General features: G+C 37.8%; 1 protein-coding gene across 1 annotated transcript in view; it reads left to right on the forward strand.

Moving 5' to 3' along the window:
* The window catches only part of Rspo3 (R-spondin 3), an 82,692-nt gene that overhangs the window by 15,073 nt on the left and 42,137 nt on the right, over positions 1-25,482 (forward strand). The window contains exons 2-4 of the mRNA XM_005363658.3: positions 15,616-15,807; positions 17,443-17,589; positions 22,276-22,473. Of these exons, the coding sequence (XP_005363715.1) occupies positions 15,616-15,807; positions 17,443-17,589; positions 22,276-22,473 (537 nt within the window). The remainder of the gene's footprint in view (positions 1-15,615; positions 15,808-17,442; positions 17,590-22,275; positions 22,474-25,482) is intronic.

Consider the following 25,482-nt stretch of genomic DNA (forward strand, 5'->3'; position numbering starts at 1 on the left):
TCTCTCTCTCTCTCTCTCTCTCTCCCATAAACACACACACAATGGCATGGAGACTTCTTATGAAAGTTCAGCCTATAGCTTAAGCTTGTCCTACTATCTTAAATTAAGCCTCTTATATGAATCTATGTTTTGCCTCTCCTCTACATTTCCTCTGGAGTCTCTCCCCTGTGTAGATCCTCCTCCCTCTTTGCCTGGAAGTCCCACCTAACTTCTTCCTCCCTTGCTATTGGCCATTCAGCGCTTTATTAAACCAATCAGAAGATGCTGTGGCAAAAACATATCTTTACAGTGTACAAAAAGATTATTCTACAACATTTCCCCTTCTTTCTAAACAAAAAGGAAAGGTTTTAGCTCCAATCCAGAAGAACTGTTACAATAAGAACAATTATCAGGTAAGAATTATATTTACAATATTCAGTCCATTTGTATTTGGCAAATTCAGAGAAAGTACTGTATTAGCTATCCTATCTTAGTCCAAGTTTTAGACCTAAGTCATTTTCTGTCTTAACTTGTATTATCATCCTAAAACTATCAAGGTAAATATTTGTTACATGTGAGATTTTGACTGGCTCACAAGCTTTTCATTGGCAGATCTTTAAGGTCCTGTTCAACTGAATTCTTATCATGAGATGAAATCAATATCTAGGCAAGAACACCAATCCTTATTTAACAAACCACCTAAAGAAAAAAGAAGAATAGATTGTAGAATTACCTGGGTTCTATTAGAAAGATACTTAAAATAAGTATTTATATAAAAATATTTCATGTAAATGTTCATAATTAATAAGTATAAGGACATTTATTGATTTAGAAATTCATGATTCTCTAAGTTGGAAATTAATGAGCTATACAGATCTTGATGCACTCATCTGAAAATTTATGAAGATGAGCAAGATTATCATAGTCCTATTAAGTTCCACCATAACAGCATCCTCATGAATCTTCTTTCTTCATATGCACCTAGTAATGCACCTCACTTTCCCTCTCTCCATCTTTCAGTCTGGGTTCTTCTCCTCCTAACTGCTGACCATGGCATATAAGCACCTCAACTACCAGTAATCCCTTATGCCCGGGACTTCTCTTGCAAAAAGCTTCTAGTTTATGTATGTGTGTTTTTTCCTATGTAAAAGCATGAATTTCCTAAACTGTCACACATTCCTTGAATGAGAGTACTTGTTATATCACAGAGTTATCTATCAGTCCCTGGGAGACCGCTTCGGTCAATAGTTGAAATTCTTCATATGGCAAAGATGTCACACTCAAAAAAATGTGATAATTATTATGCCATTTGTGTCAGAGTCACCTGAAATGTTTCTTACAAATGTAGATCCTTAAGTCTACCTTCTCCATTCACAAATCAAAATCTTTAGAAGTAGGACCCAATCATTTGACTTTTAAACACATCCCCATGCCATGGAAACAGAAGTACAGACTATGCGTGTGTGCGTTTGCATGTGCACAGGAGTACAGGTGGGCTTGAAGACCAGACGAAGGTTTCACATCCTCTTGGAACTGGAGTTATAAGTTTGTTTTATAAGCTGTTTGAAGTGGCCTGACATGACTGTTGACAACTCAGGTCCATGGAAAGAGCAGAACCTGCTTTTAACCACTGAGATATCTCTATAGCCTCACTGTTAATGTTTTTATAATTAATTTTCTCTGTCTCAGTCTGTTTAAAGTCCTTTCTTTGGTGAGTTGGCAGGCCCATGGGCATTTCTGTCTGGAATGTGGTTAGTGGGTAATCAGTAACGCATACTAAGTCTGTGTCTGTGACCCTTACAGCACAGCTTCTCACATTGACTCTTGGTGAATTTCTGCCTCCTATGTTGCTAAATATCTTAAATTACAAAGATGCATCAGAATATGCCCTCTTTCCATCCTTCATTATTGGATAAATCTACCAGCTATCTCAAATACATTCAGAGAGAGGCAAATGTGCAATACAGTAAATTGTCTTCGATATATGTATTGCTCTTTTGAGATAGGGTCTCACTGCATAGCCAGGCTGACCTGGATATGGTGCGTACCATGCTGGGTTCAAACTCACAGACTCCTGCCTGCCTTTGCCTTCCAAGTACTAAGATTAAAAGCATTCACTAGCACACCCTATACTAGCTATAATTAGGATTTTCTTTTTTTGTTTTATTAGTTCCATGAGAATTTTACCAAATGTGTTTTATGCATAGTTGTTCCTTTCCACACCTCCCAGATCCTTTACTCTCTACCTATTCACCAAACCTGGTGCCCTTTTTCCCCCTCACACTTCAATTTGTGCTGTCTTGACCTTACCAGGGGCTCCACTCTGTGAGAAAACTCCCACTCCCTCTTACAGCAGCTGTCATGGCTCCTCAACTAGGGGAAGGACTTTGTGCCACCTCCCATACCCATTCTTGTATTTTGCTCTGGCTTGACCTTGCTTGGAGCTTCAGCATGCTGTTGTAACTACTGTGAGTTAATATGGGCAGCTGTCTTTCTGGATCTAGAGGACACTGTTTCCTTGTATTCATCCACCACCTCTGCTCTTAAACTCTTCCTGCCTCTAATCCACAGTGATCCTGAGTAGAAGAGTATATGATGGAGATGTCCCATTTTCAATACCTTGGACAGTTGTGGGTTTCTATGCTAATCACTCTATACCGCAAATAAAAGATTCTTTTTTTTTTTTATTAAGAAAGAAAAAAAAATTTTTCCGCCACCTCCCAGCCTCCCACTCCTCCCACTCTCCCCCCTCCTCTCCCCCTCCCTCTCGAGTCTGAAGAGCAGTCAGGGTTCCCTGCCCTGTGGAAAGTCCGAAGTCCTCCCCCCTCCATCCTGGTCTAGGAAGGTGAACATCCAAACTGGCTAGGCCCCCACAAAGCCAGAACTAGAAGTAGGATCAAAACCCAGTGCCATTGTCCTTGGCTTCTCAGCAGCCCTCATTGTCCGCTATATTCAGAGAGTCCGGGTTTATCCCCTGCTTTTCGAGTCACAATCCAGCTGGCATTGGTGAGCTCCCAATAGATCAGCCCCACTGTCTCCGTGGGTGGTTGCACCCCTCTTGGTCCTGACTTCCTTGCTCATCTTCTCCCTCCTTCTGTTCCTCATTGGGACTTTGGGAGCTCAGTCCAGTGTTCCAGTGTGGGTCCATCGCCAGATGAAGGTTCTATGGTGATATGCAAAATATTCATCAGTAAGGCTATAGGATAGGATCATTTCAGGTTTCCTATCTTCAGCTGCCCCAGGAACTAACTGGGGACCTCTCCTTAGGCACTGGAAGCCCCTCTAGGTCCAAGTCTCTACCCAACCCTACGATGGCTCCCTTAATTAAGATATGGAAAAAAGTGAGAAGGGTTGGATGGGGAGAACTTGGGGCAACGGGATGATTGGGATACAGGAAGGTAAGATAGGGGAGCAGGGAAGAAGATTCTTTAATGAAAGATGCATTAACTTACAGTCATAATTGTCAGTTATTAGGAATTAGTTTAACACTATGTCCATTTAGCAGAATAAAAATATTAAGTTCTCCCCTCAAGCCTATGATCTAACTAGTCCCAAGTTCTTGGCCTAACAATATTGTCAGGTAGGTCTTTTATCTTGTAGAGCAGAACTTAAATTCACCCAGAAAGTATTGCTTACTCCAATGATGTTCATGACACCGTTTCATCATTGGGCATGTCTTCCCAAACCAGTCATTACTGTAGCTCAAAAGAATCACACCGTGGTAAGACTGATGATTACTTTTATCTTCTGGTAGCATGTATAGCAACTTCCAGCACTTTCAAAATTACCCTGTAAGGATCAAGCTTCCAAGTGAGTATCAGCTTGATTTATTATGTTCTGTGACTCAAGAAGATGGTGTCTTTAGCAATACGGTTTCACTTTAAGGTTTTGGAGGGTAATCAATAACATTATCAATATGACACCTCACTGGCTAACAATTCCAAAAGAGGTACAACTCATTCCTGGAACTGGTTGTTATTGTTGCTGTTGTTGTTGTTTTCTTTTGTCAACTTGTGATATCTCATAGGGCATTGCCATCCCATTAGAGTGACTCCAATTTAACTCTGTGTGTGTGTGTGTGTGTGTGTGTGTGTGTGTGAATATTTAAGCTTCTATAGCAGTAGGTAGTGACTTTTTTTTTAAAAAAAATCTTAGTTCACCTTCTTATCGGGGGAGGGGGACTTGATCGGGGGAGGGGAGGGAAATGGGAGGCGGTGGCGGGGAGGAGGCAGAAATCTTTAATAAATAAATAAATTAAAAAAAAAGAAATGGGTCACGGTTAGGAATAGGTACTAAAGCCATTGGACAAAATACAGGCATGGGCTAAACCCCAATAGTGCAAAGTGCTGTGAGGGCAGAGGGAGAGTGCTCTTTCGTCCAGGTAATAAAAACATAGGATGATCGAATAACTTTTGGAGAGCAAACTGGAAATACAAACAAGACTAAATGTATTAATGATAGGTTGTAGAAGACCCTAGTTTATTATTTTTACTGAAAATTGTTTTAAAAACCAATTAAAACTGAAATGGCATTCAGAATATGCCAGAAATGTTCTTCAAAAAAATATCTTAGTGTTACTTGTCTCTTTCACTCCCTTTTTTTCCTGCCTATATGCTGCTGTCCTACCCCAATTCCAATTTCCCCCTTCCTGTTTCATTAATACCCTTTATTTTTTGCCCTTTCCGGGGAATTTTTAAATAAATAAATTTTTTATTAAAGATTTCTGTCTCTTCCCTGCCATCGCCTCCCATTTCCCTCCCCCTTCCCCAATCAAGTCCCCCTCCCTCATCAGCCCAAAGAGCAATCAGGGTTCTCTGCCCTGTGGGAAGTCCAAGGACCACCCACCTCCATCCAGGTCTAGTAAGGTGAGCATCCAAACTGCCTAGGCTCCCACAAAGCCAGTACGTGCAGTTGGATCAAAAACCCATTGCCATTGTTCTTGAGTTCTCAGTAGTTCTCATTGTCTGCTATGTTCAGCGATTCCGGTTTTATCCCAGGCTTTTTCAGACCCAGGCCAGCTGGCCTTGGTGAGTTCCCAATAGAACATCCCCATTGTCTCAGTGTGTGGGTACACCCCTCGCAGTCCTAAGTTCCTTGCTCGTGCTCTCTCTCCTTCTGCTCCTGATTTGGACCTTGAGATTTCTGTCCGGTACTCCAATGTGGGTCTCTGTCTCTGTCTCCTTTCACGGCCTGATGAAGGTTAGTGGTCTCAATTCACCTATAAAAAGGCACAGGCTAAGGATTAATACCCTTTAAACCTATGTATTCTTTATCCTATCGCTTGAATGACCACAAAGACTGGCTTCGAGAGGGGGGAAAGGGGAATACTTATTCACTTCCGGGGGTATGCAAACTGGTGTAGCCACTATGGAAATCGGTATGTAAGGTCATTAATAATCTGATAACAGATTTACCAGATGATGTAGCTACACAACGCTTGGCTATATATCCAAAGGACTCTATCCTACACTAAAGATGCCTATTCTATCTAGAATAGAGATATCCTACTCTATCCTACACTAGAGATACCTGTTAATCCACCACTGCTCTATTTGCAATAGCTAGAAAATGGAAACAGCCTAAATGTCCATAAATTGATGAATAAATATTGAAATTATCGCATATTTACACAATGGAATACTATTCAACTGTTAAGAAAAGTAAAATTATGAGATTAACAGGTAAATAGATGAAGCTGGAAGCATTAATTCTAAGCCCTGATCCTCAAAGATAAGCATTATATTTTTCTATCATTTGAGGATCTTATCTTTAAATTTTCATATACTTGTGCTTCATTGGCAATATCTGTTGAGGTCAAAATATTAACAAGGAATAATGGGGATGGTGTGGGTCTTCCGGAAATGGGAGATAGAAGGTAATGGTACTTAATGGATTTTTAATGAGTGTTAGAATTTTAATGAATGTTAGGTACTTTATACAATGTCTTTCTAAATACTTCTCAGAAATTATCAAGTTGATGATCCCGTACTGCAGATAAACAACCCTCGATTTGAAATGGGTAGGCAAATCCTGCCAAAATAAATAATCAGATTCCAATCTCTTGACACAGGTAATTTGTGTTATTCATCTTTGTATGTTTGCTAGCTAACAGGGTGAAAGTGTTTAATAACTTAATTTTCAAATAAATACTTGGATTAAGAGATAAATGTTAGTAACTTAGCTAGAAAAATAAAATTGGCATTCCAAACCAGACTGCGAACTCAGAGTCCGCACTCACCACTGTTTGGCCTCCTCTGGGAAGTGTGCAGGGCTCATAGCCAAAGGAGGCACCATTGCAGGGAGAGTGCATCAAAGTTCCCAAAAAACATCTCACTCAATAAGGTGCATCTTTATTCTTCTGTGTCATCAGCGATTTCATTAATCTAGGAGAAAGAGCTACTTATTTTTCTCTGCTCCCAGCGTTAAATGCGACTCATAAAGCCAAGTATTTTTTTTAATGGTACGCCTACTATTTGCACATCTTCTTGTGCCTATTAAAACACCACAAATCTTCGCCTGCTGTTTGCTTATGCTAAGGCTTCGGCCATCAGATATGCTACTTTAGCATGCTATGTGGCACGAAGATACAAGTTTATTCATAATATAACAAAGTAGAGTTTGTTTTTTTACACAGACTGAAGTTTGTTTCGCTCAAGAATGTGAGTTGGTAGTTATGGCTTCACACCCAGGCAAAGTCAGTACCATTAAACTATCACATTTTCTGTTTATGTTAACTAATTATTTCTCCCATTAAGAAAAGGGGGGATGGTTCTGTTAGCCTGGCCAGAGCACATAATGATTCCCACTGTTGGATGAACACTGTTGGACCTGTCTGCTGAAAAACGCTGTTATTTACCACCCACAAACTCATCAACAGTCCTGGCTCTCTGCAGAATCTGGATCCTCAGCCCTCCCCCAACCACTCTTGTCCTCTGTTCACCTCCACTTGGGAACATGGCCACTTGGAGAAAGGGAAGTTTCCCTTCCCTTAGAACCAGCTGGGGATGCTGACTCAGTACCTTACATGTTAACCCAGAGCAGAATGTGCTCGCTTTATGATGGCGTTTCTATTTGTGGTTAAGGTCAAGATCCTTTGCTCTTGATCTTTCAGACACCTTGATACACTCTCAGGATCAGACTGAACCAGTAGATCAGACGAGGTCATCACAGGAAAGTAATATGATTTTTCCTATTATTCAATTCAACTTTGAAATCTATCCATGAATTATTATTCTTTTAATAAATGAAGTAACATAATGTGGAGACTCTTATGTAAGTCTCATTAGATCGAAAGCCACAGTGTCAGTTTTTGCATTCATTGATTTTTTTTTGCATTAATAGATTTAGAAAAATGTAAGCAAAGATTATATGTTTGGCTGTAATGATTAAAAAGATTTTATTCTCTTATGTTTTATAACTTTCCCTTTTCTTTTTGCTTATCCCAATACACAAAGATACTCCATTAAAAGGGGAATGACAATTTAAAACCTCCAAGCAAACTAAAATTACTGCCAGTGGGAGATAGGCAGGAGCAGAGGGGAAATGGAATGTTCTCACATGAAGGAACCCAGAGATGGATACACAGGCTCTTGGAGTTCTGGAATCTGAGTGCAAATTCCCAAGTATGTGCCTAGTTAGCACATTTCCTCTAATATAAAAATGAGTAAGTGAACACATTTGTTTTTAAAATACAGAATACCTGCTCTTTTCCCAACCTGTAATATTAAGAAAACTTAAAGTGAATAGAACTATCAGACCAAATATGTTCTCTTCTTTCCTTCTAACGTTTACAAAGTACAGAGTTCACAGACACTAACTTCACCTGTGGACTTCATTTAAGAAGGGCTTCTGGGGTTGGATTCCGCCCTGCTCTAGCCTCCTCACCTGTCACAGTGCTGGAACCTCAGAGGTTCCTTTCATGCTGTCCCTCGTGGATAGTTCTTTTTCAGTGCTGAAAGGCCTTTACACTTGCAGGTCTTTGACTAGACTGTTTCTCAGATGCACAAAGATGGCTTCTGTGACTTCTCCTCACCATCCAAGCCTCAAACAAAGAATAATGTCCAAATGCCCCACCTCACCACTGTGCTTATAGTAGCATCTCTGAGTGAGTCTGTGCTGTGTATGCCTGAGATCTGATTTAATCTATATTTATCCAACTCTGCATTTATGTTTCTATCAACTGGTTAGCACCATGACATCAAGAACTGGACATTGCCTTCACCCATGTATTCTCTATATTGTACTGAAAACCTTAATTTACAGCCTCTATATTATATTCATGCACAATGAACTTATTTTCATATTTGATTCATCCTGACCCCACAGATTGGGTTAAGATAAATGTTGCCCTTGCTAACCAAGCTTACATCTAACTACCAAGTGTTCCACATATGGTGAATTTCAGGAATTATACCACTTCTACAGTTTTCTTAGAATTTTGAGTTGACTTGATTTTAGTGAAAAAAGTAGCTATTCACTATTTAATGTTAGCCTCAGCTTAGGTAATTGGGAATTTGTTTTAACATACTTAAAGTATAAAACTGTTAGACTTACTATAGAAAATTATTATTTAGGAAAAAAGGTTTACCAAGTTCCCAGAGAAATTATTCCTATGAAAAATAGTACATTTCCTTGCATTATAATAATGGTGGATCACTAACTGCCCAAGACTCAGCAGATGTGAATGTGCTTTTACTGCACCTGTTGAGAATTGTGTGAACTCAGGTGGACACTCAGTTTTCCAGTTAAAAGTGATAAGCTGGGATAAAAGATATGGAAGACTTGGCCATTCTAACAATTAATCTTTTTAGTTTGATATGATTCAGTAATTTTATTCTTTTTAAAAATGTTTTTCTTTTATTGAACATTGACTTTTTCCTTGCATAATATATCCTGATTATGGCATCCCTTCCCTGTGCTCCTCTCACTTCCTCCCCACTTCCCTCCCAACCACAGCTATTCACGTTCTGTCTCTCATTACAAAGCAAACAGACTTCTAAGGGATAATAATAAAATAAGATAAAACAAAATCTAATACATCATGATAGGATAAAACAAATAGATGGAAAAGACACAAGAAACAAATATAGATTCAGAGACCCACTCATTTACACATTCAGAAATCTCATAAAAACACTATACTGGAAGCCATGATCTATACACAAAAGACCTATAGAGTAAAAAGAGAGAGAGTGTGTGTATACACACACACACACACACACACACACACACATATATATATATATATATATTAAAAAGCTTTGACTTGACATTATAAGACAAGGAACCTCAAAATATGCCCTTGAGTTAATTTTCTGTTGACCGTCTACTTGTCTACTTCTGGGCATGCAGCCCACCCTTAAGAGTGGTTTGCTTCCCCAGTGAGATTCCCCTGGAGGAAACAAAATTTAATGCCTTGCCTATGCACAGGTAAAACAGCAAGTGAAGTATGTGTAGATGTGTATGTGCATGGCAGCATATGTATATGGTATATTTGCATATATATATACATATATTCACACATGTGTGTACACATATATACGACCATGTGTATGCTTATATATATTTAAATAACAGTTGAATTTTAAATCATTTAATATACTAATATTAACCATTATATCTAATAGGTAAATAGCATTTAAAGATAGCAATATTTCTTATGTCTAAATCCATAAATATAGCTGTTTCAATAGATTATCATTAAATAATAATAGCACCATGGGACTGTGAATAAGCAACTTTTTATTCAGTTATCACAGCGTGGGGATCTAAAATAGTGTTGGGGTTGGAAAGATGATCTTGTGGTTGAAAGCTTTCCAGAAAGCCTGAGGACCAGAGTTCAGATCCCCAGAGTCCATAAAAATGCTGAGTGGATATTGCCCCTACCTGTAATTAGAGCAGTGGTCTCAACCCATGGGTCACGACCTTTGTGTGTCGGGGAGGGTCAAACAACCCTTTCACAGGGGTTGCCTAAGACCACCGGAAAACACAGATATTTATGTTACAATTCATAACAATTGCAAAATTACAGTTATGAAGTAGCAATGAAAATAAGTTTATGGTTGGGGTGACCACAACACGAGGAACTGTGTTAAAGGGTCGCAGCATTGGGAAGGTTGAGAACCTCTGACTGCATAGACAAGGGGTTCCTAAAGCCAGCTTGCCAGTGAGACTAAACCTATTTGGGAATTCCAGATTTGAATGAGAGATCCTATGTCCTTGAATAAGCTGAGTGATTGACAGAGATTCCCAAGGTCAGCCTCAGTACTCCATATCCCATCCCCCACACATGTACACATGAAAATAGAAAAAAAACAATGTTGTATCCAATTAAATAATTATACATGTTCAAATAAGCTTTTGTGCCTACTTTGATATCTATCCCTCACTCTTCCAAATTGTTTAAAAGGCTAGGGAGGCCCAGCCATGGTCATCAACTTATAAATTAAGAAAAAAAAATCTCAATATTTTCTTGGTGTAGTTACCCAAAATTTGTAAGAGACTATTAAGTAGTTTTAATATTTAACGTTTGATCTATCTTTAAAATGGTCTTGCTAGGCAATCAAGAAACCATGAATCATCCCTAAAGTTTCAGTTACCATAGTATCTCACTAGAATAATAGAAGGAAACAATGCTTCTGCAATCAAGTCTGCTTTGTACATTTCCTAACTTAGTCAAGATAACAAAACAAAAACGAAACACAGTCACATTTTCTCTAGGAAAATGGATTACTGAAGAAAAGGACATCTAGAAAAAAATTTTTGTTGTTTAACTTTCTGTTAAGTATTCATCAATTTAACACTTGTTTTTATAAACACCATTACTGGATACATCCTTTCAATTATTAATAAAAATCAATGCAATAAATAGTCACTCTGTAGAGAAGCTGGGACCTACCAAAAAGTCTATCAAGAAATCATCAAATCAAATGAACTTCTTATCTCAAGAAACAGTGTGTAAGAGGGGCAGGCCTGAACCATGGTGAATGAGAGGTCTCTTCTCTCTCTTCTTTCTCTCAGGGCTCCTGGGAGGGTCTGGATGAGTGTTTTTGTTTTGCTTGCTTCTTTATTTTTAAGTTAAAATGGGTTTGTCAAATTTGTGAATATATAAAATTTTAATTAAATACATTATAAAATCACAAAATCACTCGTATGTAATCAACACGTATATTGAATTCAATCAAGCCTGTCTTAAGAACCTAAAGTTTATTAAATTTGCATATCTTAACATTTTCCAGCTACAAGTCAGTGAGGATCAGAGATAATGATCTGCAACACATGACAATTTATTTCTTTCACATAGCAATTTCAATAGATGGCAGTTACTAGAAATGGAGTAAAGGAAGGGAGGTCCAGGAAGCTTGTTGTGAGTTGTTGCATGGACTTCTTAATCAATTGGCTTCATGCATCATCAACAGTACAAGTCACAACTTGAAGCTTAGCAGCTAGATCATTGGAAGCCTTCTGAATTCCTGTGAATTTTACCCATTATCTCATTCATATCTGTCCCCTTTACATTAACATTTACCAATATTCAAAGGAAGCTGCCAGACACCAAAGATGTATATTTTAATCTCGATCGCAGCTGTTATTTGTTTAGTAATTTTCATTGTTGCTGAGACCTAGATTTGAGTTTCAAAAATGAATCTTCCTGGTAGCTTCTACTTTCACAGGTCACAGAACATTTGCCACATTAAGATGTGTTATTTTATGGGACATATGCTCTTAAATATGAAGTTGCATAAAGAAACAAGGTACCATTGAAATTTGTTCATTATTCATCCCCTTTCTTTTAAAAATTATTCTTTATTTTGTGCTACGTGTCCTTATTTTTTAATCCATCAGGGCTTTCTCAACACCTTACATAGTAGCCACCAGAGATTCCCATGTACATCCCCAACAAACACTCCAAAGTAAGTTCTGTTCCTGTTCGATCATGCCATATTATGCCATGATATTATGATTAGAGTCCCCTCTCTGCTCCCCCAACCTGTTCTAATTCTCCACCTGCAGACTTTCTCATCCCAAGTAGTACCTTCTCTCTCAAGAACTCAAAAACCCAACTTCTCAAACTACTTTCTTATCCAAGTGACTTCTGTTGGTTGCCTGATTACACTACTTTGGTGCTGTTAGAACCCTCATCCAATCCTTACCATACCTCTCTGCCTTAGGTTATTGAGCCTTCAGCCTTTTACATAGAATACCACATTAAGCACCTTATGATCTCTAGGTCTGCCAAGGTATTAGGGGAAAACTGTTTTAATATAAATCATATCACACACTCAAGAGATAGAAACAAAATGATTGTCACTTCATGTTCCACAATGGATTCCATAATAGAAACACACCCTAATGCCCCCAGTCTTCCTGAGAGTCCTTATTCTTCCTTTATCTGAAACTTTCAGGCCCTCGTATCAAACTCATACCAGTCTCTTTTCAATTGGACCGATGATGGTGTTTCCTGCTCTAGCATGCCATCGACATGCATGTGTGCTGGTAAACTCCACTTATTTTCTAAGACAAAGTGGAAATTTCTACAAAGCAAAGCATCCCTTACATCTCAACTGCCCTACCTTCAATGTTCATATATAACAACACAGAAAAAAATTGTTTGATAAATATAGCAATGTATCAGTAAAAATAAAGTCAATAGAATAGGCCCAAAAGAAAGAAGCAGGACAAAGTAAAATTCTATTTTTTTTTTGTCTTACAATCACAGAATTTTACAGCTGAAAGAGCTCTTACAAGCAATCCAAAGTTTTCTGCGGTTTCCATATAAAAAGTAAAAAGCTCTTGTCTTAAGATGAAGTTTGGGAAATTCGTATCTAGTTGTGTAATACTGACTATAATTTCAGTGATCCTTATACAGCATTCATGAAAGCCCTCACTACAGTATTCACCCATAAAAACAGGATCCCAGAATCTGAACTTCAAAGTCCTAACTTCTGTCATTTCCCATAGCCACCATATAAACTTTCCCAAAGAAAAAAATATTTTTTCTCATTTTTTGCTCAAACACCACTGTCCATATCATGCATTCTCTGACTACAAACAAGCAAATCCTCACCACAAGCCGGGACAACTGAATTTTCAAAAACTTTTTTCTTAAGGAAAAATACAGAAAGATTTGTTATATCACAATATTGACTTGCATCATTTCACTGGGAAAAGTTTTAGAATAGCAGGGAATTGAGCAAGGTCTTGGCATAACGTCCCATGTCACAGGAAATGGTTACCAATAGTTAGATGCACTCAGGGCTGTTTCTCAGAAGTTTATGAACATCCAAACCCAGTTATTTAAATGAAACATCTCAAGGAATGTTAGTGTTTGAGTCCCTGAAATTGTAAACCACATCAATATTAATAACTGATCTATTTAAAGCTGTTTCATCATTCATAAAAGCTTGAGGGTACATCATTTCAAAATCACATTTTCTTTAAGAAATCTCATTTAACCGTGGGGACCAATTGGATCCATCCTCATTGAACCCGGAATCACTGCCTGACTGAACTGGAAGCAATTTTTTTTTTTCAAGTATGATCTACTTTTCCACAGACAGGTTTTTGTGGAAAAATCTTTCCAGTTTGTACTTACACCTCTAGCTTCTGCTTCGATTCTCATTGCTTCTGAACACTCGGGGATCTCCTGCACCTTTTGTGTTGAGTGTATCCCTCCTTAAAAATAGGTTCTCGTTTTTCTCCAAGTCCCCAGTGCTGAGTGCTTGGCATGAAAAATGTTCCTGATACTTGGAAAGGAGCTTCCCATACCAGTCCCTCAGGTCCCATAAAGGCAAAACCTCCTCGTCCACTTTATAGAACCGCTCCACCCCACAGAAGAACATGTACAGGAAAAGCAGCCTTCCCTTCCCCCACACGCTTCCTCAGTTTATTTATGAAACATCTTGGAATGAGAATAAGCTGCTTGTGGTTCCTGTGGCTGATTCGGGGATGGTTTCCTGCAGGCCGGGGAGAAGCCGGTCAACCGAATGACCTCTGTGTGGCTAGCCCATATACCCCAATGGGAAGGTTCTTTGGTTTTATGGGTCCCGTTTCTAACCATGTCTAGAGGACTTAGTTTTTGCAATGAAGAAGTTAATAACAAAATATGACTGAGAAGACAGACTAATGATGTCAAGGTCTATTGGACCTCATGCCTTCCCTTGCTATTATACTCGAAATCCGATGTATTCCTCACAGGCTCATGTTCTGAAGACTTGTTGCCCAGCTTGTAAGTGATAATATCTGGGGAGGGGGTGGAGCCTTTAGGCGGGGCCTAGCTGGTGGAGAAAGATTATTAACGGGGGAGCTTTGAAGTTTATTGCCCCAAACCCAGTGCCCCTCCCACTTCACCTCCTGGTGGGGCACCATATGACTGGAGGGCCTTGTTTCTGCAATAGAGTTTAATAATCTTACAGCACTATGAAGCCAGATTAATCGTGGTCATGTCTATTGATGTTTATACTTTCCTCTATCAATAAAAGAAGTCAGAAATATGCTAAGATACCTGCGTGTCGACTTCTGCTTATCAAAGGAACATCGTTTTCCTCCTGGCATCTAGAAAGGCCTATAAAGGATTAGCATTGTATATGAACAGAAAATCCATTTGGAAAAAAGATAAGCTTGACCACTACATGAGACATGCTCTTGTTTAGTCCTATCAGGTGACACATAATTAATGTCTATAGGCATGTTAAATGAGAGAAGCTCAAGTAAATGATGACTCAAATACTTCTTTATGTGTGTTTGTGATTGCCAGTGATCATTTATGATTGGTAAAAATCTGGGAAAGTGTGTTGGCAGTGATCCTTCCATTAAATTAGTCCATCCTCATCCATCCTCAGTAAATATGCCTTTTACTTGAATGAGCAGATTTAAATAGAGTCACAAAAACTCTAAGGTCTCTCCCAGAGGACAAAAGAGTACACATTAATCATGATAAGCACTGACATTTGAGCTATACAGACTTACTAATAAAATTTAAATGCACTATTTAAATAAATTTTTTACATTATTTCAATTTGAATAGTGAGAAGATATTTTCAGAAAATCATTGGGCAGTGACAAGATGCTAATGCAGGTTCTCAATCAGTTTGAGTTGGATCAAAACATAAACTGGGCTCTTAGGTCAGAGTTGAAAATAGATGACCCAGACCTAATGTCCTTACCCAGCCTCCTCACTCGAAGTGCATGTTATTACACCTGCTGAGAAATCAGAGACATGTGCTTATCATCTGAGACACACATAAAACCATGTCAATTTTACCCGTTTCAACGTGAAAAACAACAACAACTCACACAAACACACATACACACAGAAAGCCACAAATCCCCCATTTTCTACTTTCTTGGATGCTAATTCAGTAAGTATATTTTACTGAGGCTTTTTTGGTGAATTATTTGAACCAAATATACTATAAACTTACAAATGCATGAATGTATGAGATTAAAAATTAAAAATAATATATTTTGTTAAGAAAAATTCCAGCTTAAAACAAAAGGAAGAGAACATATTATCTCACTCACCCACTATCACCAAATTAAAAACTAATCAAAGTAACATGTTCACAGACCGACATGCATTTAATTTTATATCCATGGTCTAACTTCTCTTTCTGTTTTCCTATTTTGTCTCTCCAGTGCATCCTAACGTCAGCCAAGGCTGCCAAGGAGGCTGTGCGACGTGTTCAGATTACAATGGATGTTTGTCATGTAAGCCCAGACTATTTTTTGTTCTGGAAAGAATTGGCATGAAGCAGATAGGAGTGTGTCTCTCTTCATGTCCAAGTGGATATTACGGAACTCGATATCCAGATATAAATAAGTGTACAAGTAAGTGCCCGTACCACTTTATATTTTTGTCTTATCCTTGGGGACTTCTCCTGATTAAAACAGCTTCTAATAAACCTAAAATATTCAAAAGCAAGTAATATTTGCTTAATATTTAGAGTAACACATACATAGACTTATCCCTCAGAGCAGAAAATTTTCACTACTAACATAAACAATTCCGCTCAAGTTTTGTTTTTGTTGTTTGTCTCTTTGCGTACAAAACCTAAAGACAAGAGTATGATTATCACTCACTGGACCAATAGAAAATTACAACAGGTATCAGACCGACTGAGTTCCCATTACCATTATAAAATCCAAGTATTCAATGAGTGGAAGAATTAGTTCAGCTATTTTGGCTTCCATACATATCCAGTATAACAATGAAACACTATTTTGTTAGCTGGAACTAAAGTCTATGAGCACAATCATCTTGTCCCCCAAAAGTCCAGTCCCAGCAATAGAAACCAAGTGACCTTGAAAGCTGCAAACCCAGGAACATCACGTGTCACCATTCACATCCTCTCAAGCCACCACCTGTAACTCCCTTGTGTGTTGCACGAGCCTTACTGTAGCCCTGCTAAGATCTCAGATCAAGAACTGCCTTGGCAATTTTTGTTCTTCACTGGCTCCGTTAGCACTTCGGAGGCTGCTTGTTCCCTTATTCAACATTCTAAAGGTATTACTTAGTGCCATGTGCCATGTTCCTCTCATCCAGAATAGGTCTCTTGTATTTGTCAGTCACCTGTCTGACAAATTTCCCACATTTATCCATTGCTATTGTGATTGTTGTCTTCCCAGAACACTTACCACTCTGGATCCAGATTTCTGTAGCCTGCTTCTGTGGTTCTGGGCTAGACCTGAGCCTGGGCATCTTGGCTGTAAATGACAGTTATTATAGTGGCTACTGTGTTGGTTTATGCTGAAGTTTAGGTAACAATAATGTAAAATACTCATAATAGTCATGGATTATGGTAATGATCACATAAAAGACAATTAATAATGCTTACTGTGAATAGTGGATGTTACCCCCATGAACTGCCATCAACCAACTTTCGACATACAATAGACAGTTGCATACTGCTTGAATGCACAAATAAGTCTTGAGAACAGCATGAATATAACATCTCTGTATATTTAATTCAAATTTTAACAAAATATTACTATCATTTAATGCAAAGAGCTATTTGACCATGTGGGCAGGTTGAGTACCTCTTATATAAATTGTCTGTAACCAGATTTGATTTAGTAGAATTTTTGGATTTGGGGATACTTGTATAGAACTTATTGTCTGAATATCTATAATCTGATCATCCAAATCTATAACACTTTGTAACATGATGTCAGTGATCAGAATGTTGCGGATTTAGAAGAACTTTTATTTTAGAGGCTGAAAATAAGGGAGCCCAGCATATATTATCAAGGTATTTTCATGAGACAATTTGTACCACAATTTTGGAAGCAGTAACTGATGTTTATCAACTAAATGACTTTGGAAGAGTCCTCAATTCAAGTCTGGTAAAATAATATTGATCCCAAACTTAGATGCAGGAGTTTTCAAGTGTATGGAAAGATGATCCAGCAATAGTTTGGAGAAGATAGAAGAGTCACAATTTTCTTTCCGTGTTTCTCTTTCAGAATGCAAAGCTGACTGTGATACCTGTTTCAACAAAAATTTCTGCACAAAGTGTAAAAGTGGATTTTACTTACACCTCGGAAAGTGCCTTGACAGTTGCCCAGAAGGGTTAGAAGCCAACAACCATACTATGGAATGCGTCAGTATTGGTGAGGAAGGCTTCTAAGATTTAGAATGAATGAGACACACTTCAGATGACAATAGCAGTCTCTATGAAAATCCATCCCAAAGCCCTAAGATGCTCTCTCTAATACCCTGTCCATCTTTGCTTACAAAGATGCTGCTCTAAATCTATGTTCGCAGAGCCATATTCAGTCTGCGTCATGAGCAGTTTAAGAGTGCTCTGATATTTCTTAAGGACTACTTACTACTCTTCTAATCATCAAAGATTTGTTACATTTCAGAGAAACAAGAAAGAAGGGCCAGGGAGAGAGCGGACCTCAACTAATTTCCACTTTCAACCAAGAGTTTTACAAAATCCCTAAATTTAATAACAACCTAAAATCGAAGTTGGTTTCTCTTGAAAACAGTCATTAATGCTGTAGTGTCCATCTTGCCCAGGTATTAAGAACAAAGAGAGAAGGGGGAAGAGAAAATTTTAGACTCACTCAAACTGACAGAATGAGACAATCCCAAGTGTGATTAATGGCAGGCCTGGTTTTCTGGAGTGGAGGTACCTCACACAAGTTGTCTGTCTAAATATCAGATCACTGCCAGGCTAGGTTTTCTCTCTTTTGAGTGCTCCACAGCTACTAGAGCTATGAGTTGAATGCACACTTGTGGAACAGATGCGAAACTGAATGAGAAAACAGCAAAGGAAAACTCCCAAGTCCCTTGGGCAGTGGCTGCAGGAACCTTTGATGCCGACCCAACTCTGGCATGTGTACACAGAGCCTCCTGATTCAGTGTGTGATAGTCTCCAGGACTGCCTCCAGGCTCCCCACAGGATGCTTCTGTTAGAATCTAAAGTGTTGGAGAAATAATTATAAGTTAGTGGCTTAACCACTTCAGGACAACCACGACTTTTATTTCTGTACACTCTTTTTGTCAGAAGAAAACCAGCGTATGATATTTCAAAGTTAACCTTATGAGCACTGGAAAACAGCAATCCTAAATCAGTCTGTGTGCCTTTGTGCCCGAGTTCTTTTTCTAGTCAAGAAAAGCACAGAAAAACAACTTCCAAAGGGTAAAAGGTCCATGAGATCTCTTCTGGCCTACTCACCCTGAAGGTTGATAATTAGAGGTAGTAAGTTCCAAGCAGTGGAAAAATACAGGAAACACTCCATAAAATATTCAAGAACAGATGAGTTACTGGGATGAGTTACTGGAAGCTTGTGGGATTTCTTTACCCAGAACAAAGGACAGGTATTTAAGTTTTGTTAGTTGTTGAAAGTGCAGGGTTCAGTTTTTAAAAGCTAAATGTTCATTAATACTTTCCTATCAGAGAGAGGGTGTAACAGCTGGCACTGTGGGATTAGCTTTCAAAGAAAATTGGCTTTATATCTTTGGCGTTACCAACTTTCTTTCTTACCATAAATTTTAGGTGATGGATTACATATTTTAAAATAGGCACTAGCAGCCAAATGGTCATTTATTGAATAAGTGACCCAGGACACTGTTGAATTTCAGACCAGGTGCTTTTGCTCAGGACTGGCTCTTGAAGCCTGTTCCCTAAGGGAAGACTTCTGTTATTTGGTATTGGGTCCTCGGGCACAGCAGGCACACACAGGCTTGCCCCAGGATTATCAGAGAAAATGATAGTGTGCTTCAGTACACAGAAGATTATCAAAGTTGTCCCTGAAACAAGAATGGAAGGTTAGGATCCAAAGAGTTGAAATGTTGGCTGCTTCCTATTGGAAGGTCAATTTAATGTTTGTTTGTTTGTTTGTTTGCTTGTTGTTGTTTTGTTTTTTTCAAGACAGGGCTACTGTGTAGTTTTGGGGCATGTCCTGGAACTAGCCCTTGTAGACCAGGCTGGCTTCGAACTCACAAAGGTTTGCCTGCCTCTACCTCCAGAGTGCTGAGTTTAAAGGCATGTGCCACCGCCTGGCCCATTCTTAAGCATCTTTTAATAACATTATGTCCCAATTCCACACTGCTCATCTAAGCTAAATTGGACATAAATCACATTTTTATGATTGTCTATCATTTTTCTAAAGTTTCCATTTTTATAAAATTTATAAATTAAAATTTATAAAACATTATTTGGAGCATGATCAGCTTTTCTAAAGTATTTCTGAAGGAGAAAGATCTATTCCCTTCATATAATTTTAATAATCTTATCTAAAGATTTTTACTATCCAATCTCTTCAGTCATATTTCCTCCTCCAATGGAATTATTTAAGATTTACATCAAAAATTTCCCTTTATAACCATTCATCTTCTGATTCCTTCGAATTCTGATTTTAGATAAGTAATTACCTATGCTGTAATTTCTAAAATCCATTTTTATAAAGTCAAATTATGTATTTGACTTTTTATCTTTGTCATGAAAGACCTGAAGTATTCTGGCTTCTATATTAAATAATGTTTTTCTAATTCATCCTCTTAATTCTAGTGCTAAGCACATATACAATGTTAACTTACAGACAACATTTCTTCTTCCCTTTGCTTTCTTGGAGACTTTCTAATCTGTTATACTCTTTGATGATTAATTTAGGGAGAGGATGCTAGGAGAAATTTTTCATAATTTGCAGAAGATTATACTATCAAATAATGTAGTTTCTTTCTTCTCTGATCAGATTCCCAAAGGTATAAGTGGATATGAAGTTTATTTTGAAGATGGTTCAATAATGTTCATTGAAGTTTACAGAAAGCAATTCACTTTTACATGGTTCTTTGCTGCATTCAGATACCTAAAAGTGACTAAAATACCTATTTACAACAAAGAACATTTTAGATCTCTAGATTTAAAATAAAATTTTAATAAAAAATTTACTTATATCTACAGCTTTAACTTTAGATCTTTAGAACACTTAGGTTATTGTTTTTAAGATTGTCATCAGAGATAACATTCTTGCAAAATAACCCATTAAGTCAGGGGACAATGGGAAAGGTTACTGGAAAACTTATTCTTGTGAAGACAAGTTTGTGCTGCCTCAAAGGTTTACAGTTGGAACCATTGTTGTAAGTTCGGAGACTTCATGGTATAAAAACAGGAACAGCATTTTCAGTCCAGCCAGGGTAGCACACACATTCTGGTAATCAGGAGAAAAAGGCATGGGAGCATAGGTCAGAGGCTAGATACAGCTGCATATAGACTCTGCTGGAAGGAAGGAGGGAGGGAGGGAGGGAAGAAATGGGAGAGAGAAAAAAAGGAAGAAAGAAAGAAAGAAAGAAAGAAAGAAAGAAAGAAAGGAAGGAAGGAAGGAAGGAAGGAAGGAAGGAAGGAAGGAAGAAGGCACTTTGAGAGTGTTCCTTTTCATTAAAAGTACAAATGTCTACTACTGCTAGAAAAGCTATTAATGAAAAGCAGAGAAACTACATTCACACAAAGGAAACAATTTCCACATGAGCTTCAGTGGGGCACATCCTGCACTTGAAGAACCACATAAGGACATTCGGTCCAGATGCAAGTTATCAGCAGTCCCTGACCAGAAGTTCAGTGAAGTGAGAGATGCTGCTGCCCATTCACTGAGTCATAAATAATACTTAGGCATTCAGCAGAATGGGGAATAGGAAGGGCACTGAGTATTGGACAAAGACATAGATTCCTTTTCTACTTGTCATTCTCTATCTAGCACAGATGTTCTCAAATCAAACAGCATTTCCATCTGCACATAACATCTCTTACATTGTTAAGAGGGCACATTTGCTTCAACCTAAATCTTCCACAGAGCTTGGCATTGATGGCATAAGCCTTTTATCTCAGCAGAGGCTAGCGAATATCTGTGAGTTCAAGGCCTGGTCTACACAGCAAGTTTCAGGACAGACAGAGCTGTTACAGAGAGAAATCCTGTCTTGAAAAACCAAAACAAACAAAAACTTCATTAGAAGATTTAGGGAAAGTTCTAGCATCCTGTGCTTTATTGTGCCTTGCTGTGGGACAATGGTCTTGTATCCTGTAAAGATTTGTCACTTGTATTGGCTTAATAAAATGCCAACTGGCCAGTAGCCAGGCAGGAAATATATGTAAGGTGACCAGAATAGGAGAATCTGGGCAAAGGAAAGGCTTAGTCTACAGTCGTCACCCAGACGAAGAGAAAACAACATGAGGATGCCTCACAAATAAAAGGTACCAAGCCACATGGCTAACAGAGACAAGAATTATGGTTAATGTAAAATATAAGAGTTAATAAGGAGCCTGTGCTAATAGGCCAACCAGTTTTTAATTAATGTAACCCTCTGTGTGTCTCTTACGGGACTGAATGGCTGTGGGACTGACCGGGAGAGCAACTTCTGTCAACAGTGCCTTCCAGATAATTCTGAAATCTGCTAATGTTTAGTTTGCTAGTCAAGAATCACAATATTCCTCAAGCTCTATTATCACCCAAAATTATAGCAGTGCTATGAAATTTACAAAGCATTAATTGTGAGTAGTCATGTTAGTGCCTGGGTTAACTAGGTTCATTGCAGAAAGCCAATTCAGTGCAAGAATGAACTGACCCAACATGTGTACTAGAAACACCCTACTTCTTCCCCCTTACTTATGTTGTCTTGCCCAACTTTGATAATGCAGAATTTCTCCTAGAAACTTAGATGTATGGAGGATATATGCCATGTTTTTGGTGTTTTGTTTGTTTGTTTGTTTGTTTTTTGTCTGCTTCCTTGTTTGTTTCACTGACAATCTTGCCTGTGCCTGTGAGCCAGCTGACACTGTTTCTCTTTGCTTTCAGTGCACTGTGAGGCCAGTGAGTGGGGCCCTTGGAGTCCATGCATGAAGAAAGGAAAAACATGTGGCTTCAAAAGAGGCACTGAAACACGGGTCCGAGAAATCCTACAGCATCCTTCAGCTAAGGGCAACCTGTGTCCCCCAACCAGTGAGACAAGGACGTGTATAGTACAGAGAAAGAAGTGTTCAAAGGGAGAGCGAGGTAAAGACACACTAACAAAATGTGTTTCTCTGAGCCCTCACACCTTGATCCATATTTCATTTTATATCTTTATATGGGATACTGGCTGTATTCCTCATATCTGAAGCGCTAATGTGTAGAGAAAAGAACATTATGGCTCCAAGTTTCAGATCACATAAGTGATATGGTTTTTTAGTATGGAACCTGATCTCAGAACTTTAGAGCATGATAAAGGTACCTCATTTCAGGAGATTCCTGATAAAGCATTAGGGTTTGACTTTTTTTCCCTGTGATATGTCTTGTTAGTGCCTAGGAACGTTTGGGAAGTTTTAGAAATACAAGGTGAACATCACCTGGTGTAAGACCAGGACAAAGGGATACCCCTATCAACACATTCCCTTCACAATTGCCTATAAATTAAATTGTAGCCAATGATCCTAAGTCTCATATTTGATCAAGACCATTGGGAACATTCTGTCTCAAGTTGCTTTTATATACTTCATGTAAGGTTACAGAAGCTATGAGATCAATATGATCTATGTCAGAATTTGTCAAAATCTTGTAAGTAACAAAGAGAAATTTACCTTGACAATAGGGCATGAGTGAAAATAAACTTCATTTAAAAGGACAGACAGCAGTTGCTGGTTTTTTTAAATGATAATTTTCCCATATTGCTCAATCACACCCCCAATATGACTGCCTAGAAATACATTGTATATCTTTAAGTAATTATAGATAATCTTCTGGTGGGCCTGCAAATGACCCTCTCATTTAGCTAATTGACAGGAGCTGGATGCCTCTGCGGCTGAACTTACTTAGTTTATTTCAGTCAACAGGCATTTATTAAGCTCTTATGTTTGTGACCTTATATTATGCTAATCCCAAGAAATTCACAGTTTAATAAGATCCTCTCTAAACGTACTCTGAATTTAAACTCAGAGTCCAATGGGAAGCTGAGATATTTAAACAGATGATCACAATATCCTTTAGTAAAGGAATTTCTTGGGAATACAAAGGAGAACAAAACAAACATGAACATTGTTTATAGACAAAAATAATTTGGGTCACCTGAGCTTTGCAAAATACTTCTTGTTGTACTAGGGAAAGCAATTGAAAATGTTTGGAGACTTCTATTACCATTGTAATCAATGCTTACAGTACTAAGATTTTTGAAGATATGGGTTACGCTAAAGAAAACATCAAACTTTTTAAAATTCATAATAGGTTTTGATTAAAATTTAGTTTCAGGAATGAAATTTGGCTAGTGAAAAAGGTCTTTTAGCATTTGTTACCAATTAATTTAAAACATCCTAGATTTTTAAACTTGGTTTTGGAAGTCAGCTGTTTGAGCACTCTGTTGGTCTTCACCCATTGCCACACTGATACTTCAGTTTACTGAATATTCTTGAAATTTAATGAGCTACTTGTGGCCTTTAATCATATTCTTTCTATAAAATCTACAATAGCAATCAGTATTTTGTACATTTTTCTTTAAAAATATAAATGACTTAAAGCTTACCCCATAAAAATTAAGTTTATATTATCCTTTCTCTTTTATTGAGTATATGCTCTTCTAACATACTTTGCTTGCACCTTCCATAAACAACGATGTCTTAAGTGTCACTCCTTGAAGCTAGCAACTAAAAGAGAAATTATGCCATAAAGATGTTTGAGTGGCAGTCTGTAATTTAAGAGATCACTTCAAGTTTGATTCTGATCTTTGTTCTTCAGGATACAGAAACACTACACTGAAAAACAGAACTGTATACAATTAGAACAGCAAAAATGTTTTATTCTTTTTTTGAGTTTGATAAATGCACAGACTAAAAGGACTTGTGGATCCCCTTATCATGAAATTTCCAGTCTCATTTCTCTTTTTCTTTTTTTTTTCGTTTGTATTTCAATGTGCTGGTTTCATTTTTTAAAGTGGGTTGAAAATGCAAGGAAGAAATAAAACCACACTCTTAATTCATCACCTACTTAGCACATTCCTTAACTTCTTTTAATGTCTACTTATCTAATATTTTACATCAATAGAAAGAAGCCCAGAAAGCAAGTAGCTGTGACCTATATATACATGCACACCATCAGCTATATATGGCATGGAAATCTTACCCAAGCCCTCACTAAGCTTGCATACACATTTATGAAATATGGATGGTATACCATGAAACATTTTAAATTACAAGTAATAAGGGGCATAAGCAGTTAGAAAGGAAGGATTCCAGCAGGCAAAGTTACCTAGAAGACTGGTGACCTAAGGTTTCTGGAAAAGCTGATCTTTTTTATCTTAGGAGGCTAAACTTAAGAACCCTTCAGGGAGTTTAAAAGATAAGCACTGTAAAATGATAAAGACAAGATCTACCTTCTGGCCTATCTATCTACCGCTTAATTGCTCTGATTTCAGATTAGAGATGGAGAGAAAAAGGAAGAGGTTTTTTAATTGACGAGTGAGGCGAAAGACCAGATCTTTGTTATAAAATGCACCCACAAATCTTGATTTGAAGCCTGCAGCTGCTATCTGCCTGAGAGGGAAACACTGGACAGAGGCAGGTCACTCTTATTTGGAACAGGTGCAGAACTTGTTTTCAGGATTTCTTTTCTGCTGTGTTCTAATTACCAAAAGCAGAAGCTCCAGGGAAGAATGATAAGATCCAGAAATGACTTCCAAAGGAGCACTCAAAAAAAGTTCAATAGAAGGAAATAGTTTCTAGATACAGAATGGATTGTGTTTTGAAAATGGATTTTTTTTCTGACTCGTATTTTTCTTGCACTTTTAATAACTATGGGAAACGAGACTAAGGATGTCAATGTATGCTTTTGTATTCCTAATTTCTAATTATAACAAAGTGTACTGTTTGTTTACAGTTTGGGGTTATCTTCCTTTATCTGGCATACTCTTTTTTTAATTAGTTTTGAATTATTCATAAAGTACTCTTTCAAAGCTATTACTCTTAGAATGTGTTTCTGTCTTGAATGGCTATTAACTTAATTACATATTTGAAATATAGAACATATAAAATTTGTTGT

Source organism: Microtus ochrogaster, linkage group LG9, assembly GCF_000317375.1.
Source record: "Microtus ochrogaster isolate Prairie Vole_2 linkage group LG9, MicOch1.0, whole genome shotgun sequence".
Lineage (NCBI taxonomy): Eukaryota > Metazoa > Chordata > Mammalia > Rodentia > Cricetidae > Microtus > Microtus ochrogaster.